Here is a 20,854-nt window from a genome sequence, read left to right as displayed (position 1 = left end):
GCATTTTAAACATCGTTTTTCATAAGGAAAAACATGAATGTTCCCTTTAGAGTTCTTAAACATATACATTTCTTTGGTTTGCATAGGATTTGTTTTCATCAAGTAAACCTGTGAAGTCCAAAGCTACATCTCTCCCCACCAGCAAGTCCATGACAAAAGCTCCACTGTCCTTGTTTGATGATGACGAAGAGGTAAGTACCATTTCCTGATACTGCCTGTGTATGGGAACCCACCTGCACAGGATGTTGCAAATGCAGCAAGAAATATTCAGAAACTTACAACACTGGGCTTGCAAATGGAGCACTAAATTGATCTTGCATTGTACAGCAGTTCTGAGCATGTGGACAGCACTGTGGAGGAGAGTGGGAGTGGGGAGTCTTGCAAGTTCTTGAGGGCTTTTAAGTAGTTTGTAGTCAGTGCATTTCACCTCTGGACATGAAGGATGTTATTCCTGTGATTGATAGGACACTGATAGAGAACACTGAGCAGTAGCACAAATATGAGCTTCAAGAAGCTGTTGTATCCTAAACCTTGCTTCTCTTGTCATGGCTGTTGAATTCCTTCTTTTTCCCTCTTCAGTGTGTAAGAATCATGATTGCTAGTATGAAGCAGAGGTCAGAGCACAAGTTTGTGCAAGAAACCTTAAAAAAAACTTCAATTAGTGCATGCTTTAATTTTTTACCCAGTGGTAGTTGTTCAGGTCTCTTTATGCCTGTCCTCAGAATAAGATTCATTCTCCACTTCATTATATGGGTTAGAAACAGTGCCCCATTGTGTTGGCTGCTGTGCTACAGAATTGCTGAGTGGTGCTTTTTGGCTGCTGGTTACATCTTGTGGTGGAGAATCTGTGGGCCAGACCCAGGCTATGTGCTTACAGGTTTCTCGTCTTTCCAATGCTGTTATGTGTGGAATTCCTTGTACCAGAATATGGTGTTTATACTTGAAATGGCCTTCCAAAAACACCATTTCTGTATCCTACTTATAGGAGAAGTGGATGGCAAAAGTATCTTACGTGCTGATGATTTCTCAACGAGCTTTTCATTGTGACTTTGGCTTTTTTATTGGATTTTTTAATAATATTATATTTTATTTTGTTTTAAGGATCTCTTTGGTGTGGGACCTGCCAAGAAGCACGAAGAAAAGCCTCCAGAAGAGAGAGCAAAACAGTCAGGGCCTCTCAAGAAAGCTTCCAGCTTATTCTTCAGCAGTGATGAAGAGGTAACTGAGGACTTAGATTTGGTTGAAGGTGGTTACTTTCAACTAGTTGCTGGGTTTTATACTGAGCAAAGCACAGACCAACTCTGCTGTGTTCACATGCCATACCTACCCCAATCCTTTGACTTCTTTGCAGCTAAGAAGACTGATCCTTGGTCCAAATTTTCATGGGGTCTAGGTAATAGAAGTCATGTGGAAGAGAAAATCAGTGTTTTAAATGTAATTTATAGAAAGTTTAATAGAAAATGAAGACTTTTGCCAACAAATCTGACTTAAAAACACTAAGAGGGAAAAATAAGTCTGTTCTTACTGCTTTAAATTCTGTAAGGAAAGTTTATCAGTTCTAGAGAGATATGTGTTGAGATTTTCTTTGTTTTGAGGTGTGTTTCTTTTGTATGTCGTTTTGTTTATTGGAATTTTTATTTGTTTAAGTTTTGCTTTTTTTTTTTTCTTTGTTTGACTTTGTTTTTTTAAATCTAGGGATAGGAAAATTATACATAAATAGTAAGGCTTCCCATAGAGCAGTCCTTTTCTAGGGATGGGCTAGGTATTGTCCTTCATCTTAAATGAAAGCCAGAGACACTGAAGTAAATTAAAAACTTAAAAACTTGTCTGGAAGCCTCTGAATTAGCTCATATGAATAGGATCCAGACTCTTCTTAGTCCTCCTATCTCTCAAAATTAGTCTGTTGCATAGACTTTATTACTTATCCTGTAATTGCTTGTTTAGTAGACAACAGTAATATCTTTAGATGCATTTTTATCTTAATGTAGAATAAACCAAGTTCAACCTTTGCCTTTCACAAAGAGGACAAACAAAGGTGAAATACTGGGGAAAACCACTTGACATGCTGGGAATAGCAAACCAGAAAAGGCAGAAGTATCCTGTTTAGTGTGTAGGCTTGAATAAATGGTAGCTGTAGGAGGAGATGGGTGCCTGGGGGAGAAGTACTGTGAAGGAAGTAAGTGCAGCATTGAGCACTCTAGTAATGAGGTGTCTTGGGTGTGTATGTGGTGGGATTTTTCTTTTTTTCATGTTTTTTCTGATACATCAATCTTGCTAACAATTAGTGGCTCCAATCAGGTTCTACTGAATGACCCTACTTTTGTGACACTGCAGTTGACACTGACCTCAGTTGTCAAAGGAGCTGTAACAAAGCGTGTGTACTGTATTTTGCTGGATTAATACTGTGCCAAAAGGTGACCAGGCCCTCTGCAAATCCTGAGCAATGTCAGATTACAGTGGCTAAAATGCAGGCAGCTAAGTAAACTAGTAGAGAGATGAAAGGACTGCCAAGATGATGAAGTGTTCCTTATAGAGAAGATTGCAAAGTGGCTTTGACCAAGACAAAAGAAAAGTTATTCCTTCTTTTTAAGGAACATTGGAATGTCCCCAAGCCAGCTAAACTTCCTTCTGAAGATGGCCAAAAAGAAGACCCTGCAAAACCAGCTAGCACTGTCAATCAGGTTAAAGATGTGAAGACGACAAGCCTTTTTGAGGAAGAAGATGAGGAGGACTTATTTGCAATCACTAAAGAGAGGTGACAGTCCTGGGAGGGGAGTGGGGAGGCATTTATTCAGAACAGCCCAGCAGGCCTTTCAAAACCAGATGGAGCCAGGCATATTGCAAGTGTTGGTTCCTGGTACTGTTGCTGAGGAGGAGGTAGGGGTGTGTGAGTAGGAAGGAGCAGTGCTGGGCTCTTTTGTATCTGTGGTGGGTCATTCTCCTTGCCAGCACTGAACTGGCCTTTCCGTTTCTATGCCAGTGATATAAAATCCTTTTGACCTTTTTTTATCTCCATTTCTTCAGAAAGCTTTGCAGACAAGAAAGAGGGTGTTGGAATTGTTGGGACAATAAGGAAGCCAAGTGCTGTATCTGGGAACACTTGCTGCAAATAATGGCCCTAAGTGATGCTTTTAAACAGATGTAGTGCGTGGCCACTGAATCTTCCACTTTCTTCTCTCTCTCACTGCAGCCAAAGGAAGCCACAGAAGCCATCATTGTTATTTGAAGATGATGATATTAATGGAGAATCGTTCTTCAGCTCCCAATCAATGCTACTTCCTTCAGCTGCTAAGGTAACTCCCCATTTTTTAAAAGTGACATGGAACACTTTTACAGTCTTTTTACAATCTGTCTTTGTCATTAGGTACTGAATATAAGTCTTAACTCGTTTTACACAATGGTAACTCTAACAAATTGGCAATGGGAACAGGGAAGACTGAACTCTTACATGTGCACTCTTACTACTATTAGCCTAATAGAGACGTCAAAATTTTCTTGACCACTTACCCTAAATTTGTTTGGTTTATGCTAAAAGCACTTCCTAAGGATGTTTTAAAAGCTGTCAACCATTAAATTACACTAAAAGGAGCAAACAGCTTACTGCTGACTCAGTAGCTAGGGTTAACCTCTCGTGTTACCCTACCCAAGATGATTCAGATGTGTAAACAGGCTTCTTACTGGCCCTCCCTTTTGTGTGCAAATGCCATTCTCTGTCTTACAATCTTAGCCCACGATGTACTGCCTGTCTGGTTGTGCTTTGGAATTGAGAGGAGGAGATGCAAAGCTGTATCTGTCGTTGGGATTCCTGTACGTGTGCTTCCTGGCACTCTTCAACCAGATTAAAAAACTCATAACACTGGAAATTAATAGTCACAAACCAGAATGTCCCATGGGAGGAAAATAGGAGAAGTCAAATATGTTGCCAGTGTCCTAGACCTCTGCAAACTGAGGCAAACTGAGACTCTGCTATCCCACAGCAGCATACACTTGTTATATATAACTACCAATTCTGTGTTGCCAACATTCTGCTGATTTTGCAGGAGAAAGTAAAACCAGCACAAGCACCACTTATCTTTAATGAAGAAGAAAAGGAGGAAAAGGAAGATCTGCCAGATAGAACAATGAAGTCTAACCAGGTAGAAGATACATTGTGGTGTTCTGAAGACCCTGGAGCAGCTCCTGTGTGTCGAGGAACAGATGTTGCAGAGCAGCAAACAAAGGAAAAAGTGAGGGATTTTCTTACATTAATCTGAAGTTTGGTAAAGATTCAGTTAAAAAAAAACCAATCAAACAGTGCTGCTCTGGCACAGAAATATTTTTCTGGATTGGAGGAAAGAGTAAATCAGTCTCCATTTGACAAAATCACTTTAAAAGTTGTTTCCTAACTGATGTTCTTGAGAGGGATTGGGATTTTTGGGGGGGAAGGAGGTTGGCAGAATGTTTCAGTTTTCCTTCCAGGGTGGGTTGGGTAATCTTATTTACATGAACAGAGCTTTCCCTTAAAACATAGCCTATATTAATATATAGATTTTTCTTCAAGCTCAGTAACTTTGTTTCACCATAATGTGTGATGATTTATAAAATGATAAGTGTTATTATGGCCTTCAGGATTGTGAATTTCAGCTGGGCAATACTGTTACAGAACAATATTGATGAGTATTGAGTGTACCATTGCAGAAGCTTCAGCAGAACTGATCTTGGGCACAGTCTTACTGAGTGATTGTCGAGGAATTACAAGCTGATGAATTTCCATTGTAGTTCTTACTCTTCACACTTTTCCTGAGCACATTTAAGGTTCTGGTACTGCTGTTTCCTCTAAAGTATCCCAAATGGTATGAGCTAGGTAACTCAGTGGAAAGCTGATCAGTGCAGCCTTGTGGTGCATATGCAACCTGACATAAAGATAAGGAGAAAAACTTACACAGCTTATCAATAGTGCCATAGGGTAGGGTGAAAATTTGGAGGAAATACAAGAGGAAATTTGTCTTCCTTTCAGAGCTGAAATTGCTTTCTTTATCAACTCTCTGTTGCTAACATGCATATTAATATTCTGTCTGTTTGGGAAAAGTTAGTTGAATACAGTTGCCTGCTTGGTAACAATTGCAGAACTCTGACCACTGTTGGTATTTCTCCAAGAAAGCTCAGCAGGGTTTTTGGTCAAACCTGAATTAAATAACAGGCTGATGTGTTACTTGTTTTTTTTTCTTCTTTGGTGGAGCCTTTTGCAGTAATATCTTCAGAGCCAGCTGGCAGTTCAGATCTGTTTGCAACATCACCACCAGCTCCGGGGAAAGATGTGAAAAGCCAAGCTAAGAAAGTGCTAAGCTTATTTGAGGAGGAAGAAGAGGAAAGACTGGAAGATAATAATGGCATAAAAAATGCACAGAAAGGAGCTGATGTGGTGAGTGTAAGGAAGTTCTTGAGCACTGGGAAATGGTATTTCTATCTCTGCTTTTCTAGGCAAGATTTTGTTTTCACCTTTCCCTCTCTTCATGTCATGCAGGCTTATGTTTCTCAATTTCTAGCCTTCCAGATTCTTGGGTGAGAAATAATTCCTGCTCTTCCTTGTGATCTTGAATCCTTCTGTAAATTTTCCTGTCCCACTAACTTGAAAGCATTTTGCTTCATGCTTAGATGAAAAGAAATTCTATACAGATGTTTTGGTGCAGCTACTTGATATTTGCTTTACAGAACTGATTCTTCAGTTACTCCTCAAGATCAAAGATACTAGGAAGTAAAAGCATGTGGACTTTTAAGCCTTGTGGTTTATATTTTTTATTACATTGTTACAGTTTGCTTTCTGGATATATGCCTTCAGACTTAGATTCAGCAATAATTATCTTAATCCTATGCTTACTTCTATTTTTCAAGTATGTGTGTTCATTTTTTTAGAAAAACTTCCAGCTGCTGTACTCTTAGTCTGGCTTTTCTGATAGAGTGTTTACCATCAAGAGGTGAACTTGGAATTTTCAGCAGCAATATCCTTGAATCTATGGCAATATTCTTGTTTCTGCTTTATGCAAATGTACTGAATTTTTTTCTGTAAATTTGAAATAGTGTCAAAAGGTACATACTCTATATTACAGTGTACCACAAAGCTTTGTCATCTTAGTGTGTAAAGTAAGCTGCCAATCCTAAAGCCTATGTACACTTTATTCAGAAGCCCTTGGAACTGAACGAAATAGGTGACTGTTGGAGAAAAATCATTGTTTAGAGCAGCTTCTGAGTTAAAATGCATTGTTAGCATGAATGAATACTGTGTTTGGTTTTTTGTGGGGAGCACACTGGGAGATGATTGAAAGAAGCCACATCTGTCCTATGAATTTGGAAAAATAGAAATCCATTTAAATCTTTCCTTCAAAGCTCTCATCTGTCAGCATATAGTAAGTAGTCACAAAGTGATTAAGGTGCTGAAATGCAAAAATCAGAATGGTAATTTATGGACTTCACATTTTTGATAGGCAAATCTGAAAGGTGCTACTATTTTTCCAGCTTATTTCAACTTAATATTTGTTTTGTGTGTGTCTAATTCTAGATGTGCATTAGGTTTTCACGTGTCTGGGCGTAAACAGCAGTTCTAGTGCTCTAAAAATGTGACTTGGCTTTTGATACGAAAATAAAGCTGGTGCACACAGAGGCTGAGAATGTAATGAAGAAATCACAGTAATAAAAAACATAGGGGAGGGTGTATGGATGAAAAATGATGTACTGGAAACTAAATTTAGGCAGCCCTTTGGGGTTCCTGGGGACTTGAATAGGAATGGGGAGAATCAGGCTTTATTCTTAGGATGACCACTCTTGCTGCCTGGATTTTGTGTGTGGTGTGATGGTACTGGACATCGAATCATGCTCTGAATAGGCACCTTTAATTTGAGTTGTTTTAATAGAGACAGATGGGTGGTAAAACATAGATATGGGCTTTTACCTGGATATTTGAGTGGGGCCTTTGCCTTTTTTGCAAGCCAGACCTGGGTGCCTACAATGACCACGATCATACAAAGGCATTGTTTTTGGTGCTTGAGGAGCTGATACTCATTACTTTGCCAATGTAATGGAGGTAATAGGGTGATACATGCAGCTTCAGTCTTCCCCACAGCAGCAAATTTGAAAGTACAAGTTCTTGCCAAAGGCAGTATATTCTGTTCTTCTTTGAGGGTGTTTGCTTGCTTTCACAGGACAAGAACAGGGAATCTAGTAACAATAATAGCTTTACAGGTGCCTTCTGTTAAAAAAAAAATATTCTGTTTTTATTCTTCTTTGAAAATGTTGCTTAGGAAGGTAACTAAGAAATTCTCTTCCTTTCACTACTGTGTCCTGCATCCTTAGCTGAAATTTTTGAGGCATAAAAGTCTTACTGGAAAATAAACCTTACTGTACAGTCATGATAACATACTGAAAGCTTTTTTTTTTCCTTTGAAGAAAGCTTCACAAGTAAATAGTAGCAGCTGGATCTTAGATCAGCAGACAGAGATATTGTGGTGAATGTCTTCTCATTAAATTGAACTGTAAATACAAATATTTGAACTTTGTAAATACAAATATTTACATTGTAAGTTTTGCAAATTTGATCAAAATAAAACATACCCAGCAGTATAAGTTATATTTTTGTTACCAGTACAGAGCTGTAGTGTAGCCTCAGGGGAATTGTAACCTGCCTTATCATGAGGCAAATAACCTCCTCAGAGAGTTTCTCACTGTGTGGACCTTCCTTCTCTCCTTCCAGGCTTCTGAGAAAAGTACTCGGCCCAAAAGCACTGGGGTCTTTCAAGATGAAGAGCTACTCTTCAGTCACAAGCTTCAGAAGGACAATGACCCAGACGTTGACCTCTTTGCCAGCCCCAAGAAGTCAATGGTGAGTTCAAAGCCCTCCTCTGAACTTCCTATTTTAAAACAGTCTTTGAAATGTTCAGTGTCCTGGTGTTCCTTGTTTGGACACAGTTCGAAGTCACTGATTTCCAGGGAGGGCCAAATGCTAATGTCAGTTATATTCTGGTATCATGGGCTGAAAGAGATGGACTTTGGATCTGTGACACATCTTTCCTTTATCTTTTGTTGCTTTAGTCTGCAAACCGTATCCTGAAGCCACCACCTGGAGGAGGGCTTTTTGGGGATGATGATGAGGATGATCTCTTCAGTACTGCAAAAACAAACATTCCGGTACCTGTTTCTCTACTATAAATGGCTTATATAAAAGAGACTGGAAAAAATTGTATGGAAAGGTTTTTCTCCGTTTGTATACCCACAAGAAATGAAGTGACTTTTCAAATATTTTTGAGAGAACAGAAATGGTCATTGTGACTCTGAAGACATAGGAGGCAAACAGATGCATTGGGTCTCCCAACACTGGGATGAGAGAATTGGATCCTATTTTTGTGTACCGCTGGGACTGGCTTAGGTGTAAGAGAACATACCTGAACAGAAATCAGAGTAGTAGAGTTTGTTTTGTTTAATAGCTTAACTTGCTAGTTTACTTCCCTTTGCTTTATGCATGACTGATGAGCCGTGCTCTGAGTTGTGTAATTCAAGTTTCTGTAGGTTGGTTTGATCTCAGGTAATGATGCAGCATTAAAATCCTTATGGTCACCCAATTGCTTTTAGAGGGCGTGTAGCTGCAGTAATGAATTAAGACTCTGTTACAGGTGGTCTGAGGTCAAAGTCCTAACATACATTCTAAACTGCTATTTTTAAATATAATTATCTTTTAAATTGAAATTAACATTTACATTAGTTTATATTCATGTCTGTAGCTGGAAGTTAGGCTAGAAAACTGGCAATAGTTCCTGGAAACAGTTTCTTTGAGGACTCTGGACAGGGTGGTCTTTACTAATTAGTGCTTGGGAGACTATATGTGGAGCCTGGTTGCTTGAAAACATAAAAATAGCACTGTTCCTTAGCTAGTGTTGTGCTTTTGTTTTCTCTACTGTTTTGTTGATGAGGAAATACGCATTTGAAAATTTACTGAAACTCTCATTATTACTTGTTAGCACAGACAGCAAAGGTTGAGGTAGACTAAAGGAGTGGAGGAATGGAAGGCCCTTGCTTTGCAGAGCCATAAGTCAATGCCTGTTGTTGGAGTGACTTGACCTTGGCAGGATGCCAGACACTCAAAGCCCCTCTCTCAGTCCCCTCTGCAGCTGAACAAAGAAAATACAACAAAGTTATATTTTATATGAATGAATTAAGATAAGGACTGGGAGAGATCACTCACAAAATGCTGACACAGGCAAAACAGACTTGAGTTAGAGATATTTACTGAATTTTTTCTAGCAAAATCAGAGTGGAATAATGAGGAGTAAAATAAGACGTTAAAAACACCTTTCCCCTATCCATCTCTCCTTCCCAGCTCTACCTCCTCCTCCGAGTGGTGCAGGGAGATGGGAAATGGGGGTTAAGGTCAGTTCATCACACCTTGTTTCTGCCACTGCTCAGAGAAGGGAGTCCTCCTCTTGTTCCAGCATGGGGGAGACAGTTCTCCATGAACTTCCCCAACTTAAGTCCATCCCATGGGCAGTGGTTCTCCAGAAGCTGCTGCAGCATGGGTCAATCTTCCACGGTCTGCAGTCCTTCAGGTATAGCCTGTGCCAACCTGGGTCCCCCACAGGGGAAACCTGCACCAGTGTGGGCTCCTCTGCCACGGTTCTGCATGTCCCTGCCAGGAGCCAGGCTTCCCATGGGTTCACAGCCTCCTCCCAGGTATCCATCTACTCTGGCCTGGATCTCCTTCACAGGCTGTGAGTGAATCTCTGCACTCCTGTGGATCTCCATGGGCTACAGGGGCACAGCTGCCTCACCATGGTCTTCACTACAGGCTGCAGGGGAATCTCAGCTCTGGTGCCTGGAACACCTCCTCTCCCTCCTTCTGCACTCACCTTGGTGTCTGCAGGGCTGTTCCTCTCCCATGTTCTCACCCTACTTTTTTTCTGGCTGCAATTACATCTGTGCATCCGTCCTTGGAGCCACTAGGGATTGGCACTGCTAGATATGGTGAAAGCTTCTACCAGTTTCTCACGAAAGCCATTCCTGTAGCCCCCTACCACCTCTAACAAAAACTGGCCATGCAAACCAAATACAACTAAGCACAGCAGGATCAAAAGTTGTGGCTAGTTTTCTGTTCAGTTAAAAGCAAGATTTTAAAATTTTTGCTTGAGTTCTTTTGGGAGTTTGGGTTTTTTTTTTTTTGGATCTGCACACCATGCTTTTTACCCCATTCATGTTGACTTGTGCTCATAATGCTTTCAGAAAATGGCCGAGAAGAAAACTCTTCAGACCAGTGTTGACCCTTCCTCAGTGAGCAGTAATCTAGAAAATGCTTCAAGTGCCAAGCAAGATGAAACTCTGAAGACAGCAACTACAGAGGCAAGTACTTAAATCTTGTGCCTTAAATAGCATGCAAAGAAAAGGGAGATGTTTCATCTTGTTTTAAGTAAGTGTCTTGGAAAAAGGAAAACTAATGCCTGGATTCAGTGGCTGCCACGTGGCAATGCGTGGCCAAACTTCTCTGTTCATCAGCAGGTGCACTGTTACTAGCAAGATGTTTAAATGTTACTGATGTTTTATTCATTGCATATGCACTTTAAAAAGTGAAATGGCAGCGAAGAGCTACGCCCTAGGTCCAGTCGTACTGAAAATTATTTGTTTCTTCTTCTCTGAAGTGCCAGTATCTGTTGGGATGAATGTGATCTTTAAAGGTAGCCTTTCTCAGAGAGGATATCAGGGCATGCAGCATAAATCTGTGTCAGTTGAGACTCTTATGTTAGAGTCTTTATGGTGAGTAAACTAGATTCCTGTCCTTAAGCTTGCAGAATCAAAAGTCTCTGGGAGAGGTGATCTGGACTCGAGTTCTGGCCTGTGCCTCACCAATGCTTGATGGATTTTTATGTGTAGGAGATTAGCTTTTTGTTGTAGGGAGTGGGAGTTGTTTTTTCTCCCCTGGGCTGGAAAACACAGAGCACATCTGTAGGGCTGGTAATTAGCATGTCTTCCCTTTTTGTTAAGTGTTCCTTCAAGTGTAGAACCAGGCCATTCTTCCTGGTTTTTGTAGCTACTGACAGCCTGCTATAGGAATGGTTTCAGCCTGTCTGAGGTTAAACTGAACACCACATGCAATTAAGTAGAAAACAATCTCCTCAGATTCTAGGATTCCTCTGTCATGTTATTGAGCCCTTCAAATGAGTGTCCTAACCCTTGCAAACCCTCAGTTACTTCAACCTAGCTGAAGGAGCTCTGTCTGCCCAGTCATACCAACAGCAGTAGTACCTAGCTCACAGACCTATGCAGATGACAAACTTCTGGAGAGCAAACCCTGAGAAGTGCACCTTAGCTAATATGATTCATTTCTGGAGTCCTAGAATTGACCCAAGTCTTCACACCAAACAGCTTCTCTTGCTCTTTAGCCTAGTCTTCTTTCTAGTACTACTGGCCTGGTTTTTTAGAGGGACAGTCACTTCTCTGAAGCTGTTTTCCTTGAAGTCTGAGTGAAACAATTTTGAAGCCCTCTTGGTTTCCATGTGGGCTTCATTGAAGTCTGTAGTCCTATTACAGCTAGTCACAAAGAGAAAAGTTAGATCACTGCCTGGCAATATGGCTTCAGAGGATTTTAGGGGACAGAATAAGCAAGGAGAGCAAAGATTGCTGTCCTGGTTTGATTTGACTAGTAGTGGCAGTGACCTGGAGAAGATGGATGTTGTTCAGTTACCATGGCAAAGTATAATATTGGGTAGAAGAATAAGTGAATGAAATGTGATAATGAAGATGGGGCCATGGCATGTGGGAAACCGAAAACTTAGTGACTATAGCTCTAGTAGTAGAATGTGATGATAACAAAGTATCTTCAGAAGAAATTGATATGCAATTAGCTGCTTTTTGTACATGTGTTAAAATGAAAACTATGGTTTGGCTGATAACAACTTGTCAACTTGTTTAATCCAATGTAATTTTGTGCAGAAATCTACAGGTCCTGTTCCCATTAAAACCAAAGAGCCTTCATCTCGGATTGGAAAGCTACAAGTAATTAACTTTACTGGCACTTCAACTTTCAAAAAAAAAAAATAAAATCTTCCTTGCCTCGCTGATGGCTTTCCCTGAACCAAAATCTTATTGCTTCCTTACCTTATTCTTGCAACGTTATTTTTTTTTCAGATGGCATATTTTTGATTGCTTTTTCTGTATTGCATGTTTAATATTATTTCCTCCTTGTTTCAGTCCTGACTCTAAACAGCACTATTTACTCATGTTGGGGGGGAGGGCAGAGGGTGGGCTCCTCTTTGAACTGCTACTGATCTTAGCACTACTAAGTATGATTAGAGACTCTTAGGGGGGACTATGGTTATGTCCCCCTTCTGACACAAAACGAGTAGTAACTGTCTATATCACAATATCATTCAAAGTCAGAACCAGTGTCTCCTCAGACAGAATACTAAGCTACACAGGTCTGTAACATAACTTGAGCCTGCTGTTCCTGAAGCTCTTACACAGAATAATACTGTTGACAATTCCACAGTTTTAGTGAGACAGAGCTTGTGGGAGACACAGAAGTTCTTATATGTGAGAAAAGCCAGGCACTTTAGAAGTAGAACTTGAATACTTAGATAAACTAGTTCTTTCAGCTTCTCTGGAGCACTACTAATGTGATCTCTTTTTGTGTGTGTGTTTTTGTTGTCTCTGTTTTGTAGGCTAACTTAGCTATTAACCCTTCAGCCTTACTACCTGGCGCAATGCCTAAAATCTCCAATGTCAAGTCTCCCTTACCAGTGCTGGACACTCCATTACATGAGCCCAAGGAGGTACAGAACAGTGAAGCCTTCCCTGCTGCAGGAAGCAATGAAGAACTGGGTGTAAGCTTTGATCAGCCCATGCAAGCAGACACCTTGCACAACGCCAATAAGGTAACATTGGTATTTAGGATAAGAGGAAGGGTTATTAAAAACACAGTCTGTACTTGTGCAGGAGTTTGTTATGGCATGCAAGTTCTGCTAACTGTGAGATTTATCTGAATCTAAATGGGAGTGTGAAAATCTAATCCCCTCTCACTTCCGTGGATCACTGAAGAGAAAGTCTAGCTTAGCACCTATACTTAGCTCAGTAAGGGGCTTAAGCATATACCTGGTGCCTTTTAAAGTACATGTGTACCTTTTCCAAATACTGGTTTTCCCTATTGGTTGAAGGTATGTTAGTATAACATCTTGTCCTATCCTAGGAGACACCAACCTAAAAAAATATTTAAAAAGACATCTTGCTAGGCTAACTATAAAACAGGTTGCAGGCAGCTGCTTTGACAAGCTATGCAGAACACATCACTGCTGTGAATATCCCTCTGTGGATAAAAATGCCATGCTGTTCTGGACTGTAACTCTCAATTCTTTTTCAAAGAAAAATTTTGTTTTCACACAAAGGAAAACAAAAATAAGTGTTTCAGTTTTTGACATGGCAAATCCTTGCCTCCTGACTCACTTGTTTTTCAGTCATACTTTCTACTTTATGGACTGCAAAAAGCATATTCTAATTAAAGCCTTAGTGGTTCTTTAAAAAGTGGAAATGTCAGCCATGTAGTTAAGATTTCATCTAGGTAACTATGATTTTATAAGTCTGTGGGGTTTCCTGAGAGCAGCAATTTGAGTAAGGTAACTTAAAATCTTAACTTTGATTCTTTCTTCCTTTAATGCTGATGAGGCTGTTCATTACTAGATGAGCAGCAGAGATGACTTGGCAAGGTGCAGCAGCTGTCACCACAATGGGTGACATAACCCCTTAGTGACAAATGGATGTGAAGCTTGTACATCAGCCTGGTGCATTACTATGTAGGCATAGTTGTTTCCAATAGCAGCGTGTTCTAACAGACAAAGCTCTCTATTGTAATACTTTTAAATAGACAGGCTTGCAAAGAATAGAGTGCCTGTAGCTGCATATTATCAACCTTGAATGTTTATTTTAGTGTAGTGATGATGCATGATTTTTAAAGAACTAATCAGAGAAGCCACATGTTGGTAACTATACAGTGAATGCTTTTTGTGGCTCAGGTCAGATGATGTAATTTTGGCATATCATTGCTTCTTCAACCTTTCAAGTTTGAGTGTAAATATATCCAGTCAAATGCACTTTTTTCCAATGGCTGGAACAAAGCAACCTGCTCAGCATTCTGCCCTTTCAAAGACCAGTGCATGAAGCAATTAACAAAAGGGAAGAAGACGTTGTAGTGATCCATTTCCTAGCCATGTAAATACTCCTGTCCATGTGGGATAGGGGAGAGGCTGTAATGGAAACTTGCAGGGGGCTTCCTTAAAAGCAGCAATTAACTGCAATAGGCTATGCATAAAATGAAATTTCGTGGAAAATGCAATTAGTCATGGCTTGAACTGTACTGTAAAAGCCCTTAGATTAGCAAGATAACAGGCTGACTACGGTATTACCTAAAGCAAAGGGGCTGGAGTGGCTTGCTGACCTGTTGTGACTCTGTTTGTGAGTGCTGTTGCTTTTATGCACCAGTTCCACTGCTGTGGAATGACTAAGGGCAGCAAATCAGAAATCCTGGGTTATATTTCTGAATCTTTCTCCAGACGACTCCAAGCTTGAATGTCTTGTGGGGCTTTTTCCTTATGTATGGTCCTGCTTTGCTTTTCCTCCTTCCTTGCAGACCAGGATCAGGGTTCCAGGGAAGCGCAGACCCCCTAGCAGAATGGCGCGCCGACTGGCTGCCCAAGAGGCCGGAGTGAGTGAGGAGGTGGACACTGCTAAAGAGTCACAAGTCTCTCTACCAAAACAGACGTCAGCAGTAGTGAACATAAAGGAACCTCTTGCTGCTGAAGCTGAGTCCAAGGAAAATGGCTTTCTCTCTAGCTTGTCACTACCAGCTCACAGCAGTGTTTCATCTGGTGGAGCAAACAGACTCCTTCCTCCAGAATCCACAGAAAATGGGGATGATCTGTTTGAATCTGAGGACCTTTTTGCAAGCAGTTCAACATCCAGACCAGCTGCACAATCAAAGTTGAAGGAGGAAATGCCAGACGGTATGGCTAACAAACCCATAAAGGGCAGGGAGAAAAAGCCTGATCTGGGTGATGAGGACAGCAATGATCTATTCCAGCCTGTACAACAAAAATCTTCAACAAAAAGCAGCCCTATACCTTTTTTGGAGGAAGAGGAAGATTCTCTCTTCACCTTTCAGAAAACTGGAAAAAAGGAGTTAAAATCTGCTGTTCTCCAAGCAGTTGACCCTAATGCCCAAGATATCTTTGAGGTAATGGCTGAACCTGCCACGTTGGGTTTTTTTGTTCCCCAGGGCCATATGCAGACCCCTCAAATTTTGGCTTAATGGAGGCTGCGGAATAGGATGGTGTGTGCAGGATGAGAGTGTGAAGTAAACTCTCAATCCTGCTCCACTGCTGGGATATAGAAACTCTTTTTTTGGTTGTTCAGCCCCTAACTAGCAGCAGTGGTTTAAAAAGTGGAGCCTTAACACAGAGCAGGCATGCTTTGAATGTGCTGTGACAACGTACCTTTTTCAGAATAATAAGGTATTTGGTTCTTATTTGTTAACTATCTGTACAATTCTCAGCAGCTAAATAATACTTTAAAAAGGAACAAAATTGGTGGTCTGGGCACTTGATACAGGCCTCTGTGTGCTGTACTTGACATGTATACAATCCAGTACTAAGGCACTTCTGCCAAGTCCCCCATGAGGAAAAGGGTCTCAAACTTCTTGCTAGTTAGGTTGGTAAAGACCATTCAGGTCATTGAGTTCAACCTTTGTCTGATAAGCCCAGGAAACCCGAGTCTTCGAAACATCTCAGCTGCTGTGTACAGATAATTTGACTATTCTCTTGAAGTGTGTTTTGGATTGATGAGATCTTTCTGTGTTTTCCTCTAAGGATGATATATTTGCTACTGAGGCAATTAAGCCAGTGACCAAAACGAAAGAGAAAATGCCAGAGACTAACCTGTTTGATGATAACATTGATATTTTTGCGGATCTAACTGCAAAATCAAAAGAAAAGAAGACCAAGAAGAAAGTGGAACAAAAATCCATATTTGACGATGATATGGGTAAGTATATATAGAAGTAAAAATCTTGCTACTAGTCTTCTAATATTGTCCTGAGTTTCATTCATCTATAATCTTTTAGAGCCCTTTGATTTCTTTTACTTTTCAAGTGCTCTGAAATCTCTGGTCATCTTTGGATTTGACCCTTGGATGAGAACTTTCTAGATTTGTAGAACTAGCATGGCATCTAAGTAGTTTAGGAAAGAGTATAAAATTGTTCTGAGATAAAGCTAAATTTCTGTAGGGAATTTCTCCAGACAAGTTTCTAAAGAGACTCATCTCACCTGTTTATGGCTCTGAGACAGATTCTGTATTTCAATTTTCACAGCTTTTTGTATTGTACTTTCAGATGAGTCACTGATATGAACAAATTAGCACCTCTGCCCATCCCACTTTCACTATTGTGTTAACTGCCTTGGAGCCCATAAGATTTTGTTTACATTTATGTATCCAGAAAAATTTACAAATACTACACCTGAAAGCAAAGATTTGCTATGTATAATTTGTTGAGAAAACAGCAAGTAGTAATGTGAAATGATGTGCAAAGCATGCTCCATCGGCAGATACTGAAAGTAATGTGATTTTCAGCTATGTCTGTTCTCAGGCTCTTCCTGTTCATAGCTCTTCTTTGAGATTGTATGTATTTCTTTTCTAAGACAAAATATCTCTAGCTTTGGTTTTTGTCGAATCTTCATTCCCTCTAACTTCCTCAAATTGAACCTGACTTACCACCATTTTACTTGGACTCTTGCTAAGCACTTTAGCCTGATTGCTGAAGACTGTAAATATGCTAAAAAATTTGCTGGAGAATGAGCATCTTGATATTTCGAAATCTTCTTGAGTGATATGAAAAATAAGACTTAAAGGTTTGTTAGAAAGGTATTTGAAATATATTTAGAATAGATTTGAAATTTTTTTTAAATCTTGTTTCAATAATTTACTTTTTTTCATGTAGTCTGTAGTAAGTGAAAGAATTTTCCAAGCAGTTACCCTTCCAAATATTCAGCACAAAAGTCTGAACTGAATGTTAAAAAAACAGTTGTAGAGTGATACTTGAAAATTAGCCACAACAGAACCTGTTGTTTGAACTTCCACTTTTGACATCAACTCCGGTGGTAAAGCTTTGTGTTTGATGTCACAGCTGATCTTGATGCCTGTTGCACCTAAAGCACCTGCATCTGATGGACTTGATCTTCCTGTAGAGTGGTGACTGTTCAGTGGTACAGCCATGGGCATGCAGCTCCTTGGTGCCCATGGAGCTCCAGAACACCAACAGGAGTGCAGGGAGGGATGCCTGAAGATGAGGATGTTCCGCTGGCAGTAGAGTTGTGGAACTGGCACTTGCCTACATTTCACATTAAGGGCTGGCTTAAGTGAACATGGTAACACTTTTACAGAGCTGTATATTGTTGTCTTAGGAGAACCTTTCTGCTGCAAATGAAATAGTAAATTTCAGCTGCAATTTGAGGGGTGTGAAGGCTGCAGGCTGTTTTCTTTTGTCCTACCACACCTTCCAGTCACTAGAGTCCTCATTCACCTTATAGCTGATGTCACCTCTGCTTGTCTTCAAAATGGTGACTGAGCTTTCTTGCACTCTGACAAATGCTGTGTTTTCCCTGGGTAAAATTGTCCTATTCTTTAAGCCTCTTTATAAAAAATGGGAATGATACCTCTACTGCTTATGGCACTCACTGTACTTCCTCTCTGCTGTAAAGCTAATCCATGTGACAGTTTCTTGCTTTGGAGTGATGCCAATAGGGGATTACTCTATTTTGCTGCCTCTCTAAACTGCTCTTGTGCTGAAATGTGGTCCTGGATTATTCCTGTGTAATCCCTATGATCAGCAGACACATGCTGAATTGGAAGTAGTGAGAAGAGACAGGGAAACACATTGTGCTAGACCACATTGTGCTTGGCGTCTTCTCAAGGTTAGGCTATGTGGTGAAGATTGAAATACTAGTTTCTATATACTCTGGTCTAGTAATTCACAGAATATTTCAATGAGTTGGAAGGGACCCACAAGGATCATCAAGTCCAGCTCTTAATGGGAATGGCCTATATGGGGATCAAACCCACAGCCTTGGTGTCATTAGAACCATGCTCTGACCAGCTAGACTCAGTGGCTATATTAACCTCTATATAACATCCATGTTTTCTTAATAGGGACTCAAGACCAGTTATGTGCTATTTACGCTGGCCTTGTGAATCACTAGTGATCCTCTTATCTAAGTCTTGCAATCTTTTGGTTTTATATTCCAACTGCATGATCTGAGTGTCCTACACTTTATATAGTATGAGATACACTGTTGTGTACACTCAGGAAACCTCAGGGCAACCCCTCAGTATGTGTATGGTAGCAGTTTCATCTCTTTCATGAGCACAGTCCTAAACACAACAGTTCTAGCCATAGCAAGAACTGCAGCACTGTGAGCTCTGCAGCTGATACAGGCTATCTGTGTTGGACGATTTAATTTCTGCATATTGTTGCCCTCTGCCTTAATGGCAGTGTGGTATTTTTCCACTTTGTGGTCCTAGTTATTCACAACAGATATGCTTGTATTGAGGAAGGTGGTGGGAAACCTTGATTCAAGACTGTAGACAGAGTTTTTGAATATTCATCAGGATGGTGGTTATAGCTGTCTGCCTCCTTGCATCTTAGCAATGGTCTCTTCTCAGGGGATTTATATTATGTTCTTACTGTGCTGTAGATTAGACTCATGGTTAGTGACTATCACCATAGTAGTTGCTAGCAATTACCATCTTTCCTCTTCTGATTTTCTTTAGCAACAGCCTCGCAGCTCTTGGATCTCTCAGGTTCCTCAGACACTAATGTTCCAGATAAGAGGGATGCTATCTGGCACTTGCATGATAGAATTTATTGTGGAGCTGTAATTTATTAGTACTTTACAAATGCTTATGAGAGCCTGAACATGTTATAAAATACAAGTATTACGCTGTCTGCTGAGAAGAGAAAAAAAATCTTACCGCTAACAGCTCCCATGTATGTCCTTACAAATGCATGCAGAATTGCAAGTAGCAGGAAAGCATTTGTTTATCACAGAATGTCCTTGGCAGTCACTGCTGTGTGATGGACTCTCTTGTGTACAATGTTGCTTCTGTTTAGTAGTCACTTGTCATTAAAATCTCTTTTTTGTTTCCCTCTTTAGATGATATTTTCTCTAGCAGCCAAGTCAAGATACCTACTCCTAAGACCAGATCTTCCCAAGCAACCTCAGAAGCAAAATCTGAGAGCAAGATCATGAGTACATTTGATGACCCGCTGAATGCCTTTGGAGGCCAGTAGTCATGAGGTTATGTTGCAGAGAAGCAGCCTTCCTTAACCCTGTCCAGTACTAATACTCTGGATTCTCTAATTCAGTAGAGCTGGAATGAGATGGACATGGATATTTAAATGAGATTACCCATTTAAAATGGTTAGTATTCTCTTGTGCTTGTCTAATCCTGCTAAATTATATATTTTTTAAAAAATACAATAACTTCCTGCTATCATGTTTTCCATGGTGCCGAGATGAATACAGCCTGTGCAATACCTGCAATGAAGTAATCTATTATATAAAGTATAGTTTGTTTTATTGAACAGATCTATAGATAAAATAATTGTTAAATAGTAAATGGAGTCTATTAAACTTGATTTGTTTGCATGTCTTACTTTCCTCTTTACCTCTTGCTTAGAATGTCTGCATCATGACTTGAAAGCAACCAAAATTACCACCATGCCTTGTCTGGGTCAGCTGCCACCTAATGAGCTAATGGGAGGGTAAGGCTGGGTTCAGTATCAGGCACAGCTGCTCTTACAGAATGAAGCAGTTAGGAAATCTCAGAGCAGGACTTGACATCAGCTCAAATGAGGTATTTCATATAGGCAGCTAATGTGGGCTATAAAAATAACGATGTCTAATGCTTCTCTGCCAGGAAGAGTGTGAAGACAACAGAAATCTAACAGTGTCTTCTGTTCAAGTTGTAGGCCATTAAATGAGTTTTTTTACCTCCATGGAGCTGCCAGAGTTGCAAATAACAGTATTCATAAAGTCCGTCTGTACAGAGCCCGCTTGGTCACTTCCAGGCTAACAAGCCTATGTACATACTTTATGCAAAGACTCTTTTGTGCTTAAAGGCTTGCTGTCTGCTTTCCCTTGTCATCCATAACAGTGTAAGCTGTATACAGGAGGTTGCTCCTCTGGAATCCCTCTAACTGTCAGATATATTTGGTTTAACTCTGCATCCTGTATTTTCTAGATTCCCTTCTGGAACAGATGCCATTAACCATACTTGATAGCCAGTGGTAGATGCTTGCTCTCCTGCATGCATACAAGCAGAGCAAATGCATAAATGCGGGAGGATCAAATGTTTATTTTATTGTACAAGTGACTGTCTGCAATTCTGACTAGATACACTGCTTTTGTGATAGTGATTACTTTATGTTGGACTCTTAAGACTGTTCTCCTGTAAATTTAAAGCATGTGCTCAGAGGACCTCTTTGAAATCAACCCCCACTTGCACTGAAGTCGTCATTCTGAGACATCTGCTTCAGTCTCTTGTTGCCAAAGCTGGATTTCCTTTGTTGGGCACAATAAATACTACAGCTGAAACATCTAGCACTAATGAGGGTAAAGCAGAAGGAAAGGTTGGAAAGGATGAAGAAGAAACATGATATATCGATTTGCACCATAGGTGGGCCTGGCAATGATTCATGTTAAGTGGGGGTAAGCTGGGAGTAACAGCTTAAAAAAGAGAGTGGGGGCTATTTGCAAATGGGTATCTGCAGTGAAAACACTTGAACTTTATTTATAGGCATTAC

General features: G+C 40.3%; 1 protein-coding gene across 5 annotated transcripts in view; it reads left to right on the top strand.

The window, feature by feature from the left end:
* Positions 1–19,697, top strand: part of WASHC2C (WASH complex subunit 2C) — a 36,680-nt gene extending 16,983 nt beyond the window's left edge. For 3 of the 5 annotated variants that reach the window (XM_088169066.1, XM_088169064.1, XM_014875315.2), the window contains 14 exons: positions 87–191; positions 1,102–1,218; positions 2,592–2,755; positions 3,191–3,293; positions 4,041–4,226; positions 5,219–5,401; positions 7,724–7,852; positions 8,062–8,157; positions 10,240–10,356; positions 11,944–12,006; positions 12,672–12,884; positions 14,630–15,232; positions 15,864–16,038; positions 19,203–19,697. In XM_088169066.1, the coding sequence (XP_088025192.1) occupies positions 87–191; positions 1,102–1,218; positions 2,592–2,755; positions 3,191–3,293; positions 4,041–4,226; positions 5,219–5,401; positions 7,724–7,852; positions 8,062–8,157; positions 10,240–10,356; positions 11,944–12,006; positions 12,672–12,884; positions 14,630–15,232; positions 15,864–16,038; positions 19,203–19,339 (2,391 nt within the window). In that variant the 3' untranslated portion in view covers positions 19,340–19,697. The remainder of the gene's footprint in view (positions 1–86; positions 192–1,101; positions 1,219–2,591; positions 2,756–3,190; positions 3,294–4,040; positions 4,227–5,218; positions 5,402–7,723; positions 7,853–8,061; positions 8,158–10,239; positions 10,357–11,943; positions 12,007–12,671; positions 12,885–14,629; positions 15,233–15,863; positions 16,039–19,202) is intronic. The other 2 variants (XM_088169068.1, XM_088169067.1) reach the window with 1 other exon arrangement.
* The last annotated feature ends 1,157 nt before the right edge of the window (positions 19,698–20,854 follow it).

The sequence above is a fragment of the Sturnus vulgaris genome, chromosome 8, assembly GCF_052056855.1.
Source record: "Sturnus vulgaris isolate bStuVul1 chromosome 8, bStuVul1.hap1, whole genome shotgun sequence".
Taxonomy (NCBI): domain Eukaryota; kingdom Metazoa; phylum Chordata; class Aves; order Passeriformes; family Sturnidae; genus Sturnus; species Sturnus vulgaris.
This window is presented reverse-complemented; position numbering and strand designations above follow the sequence as displayed.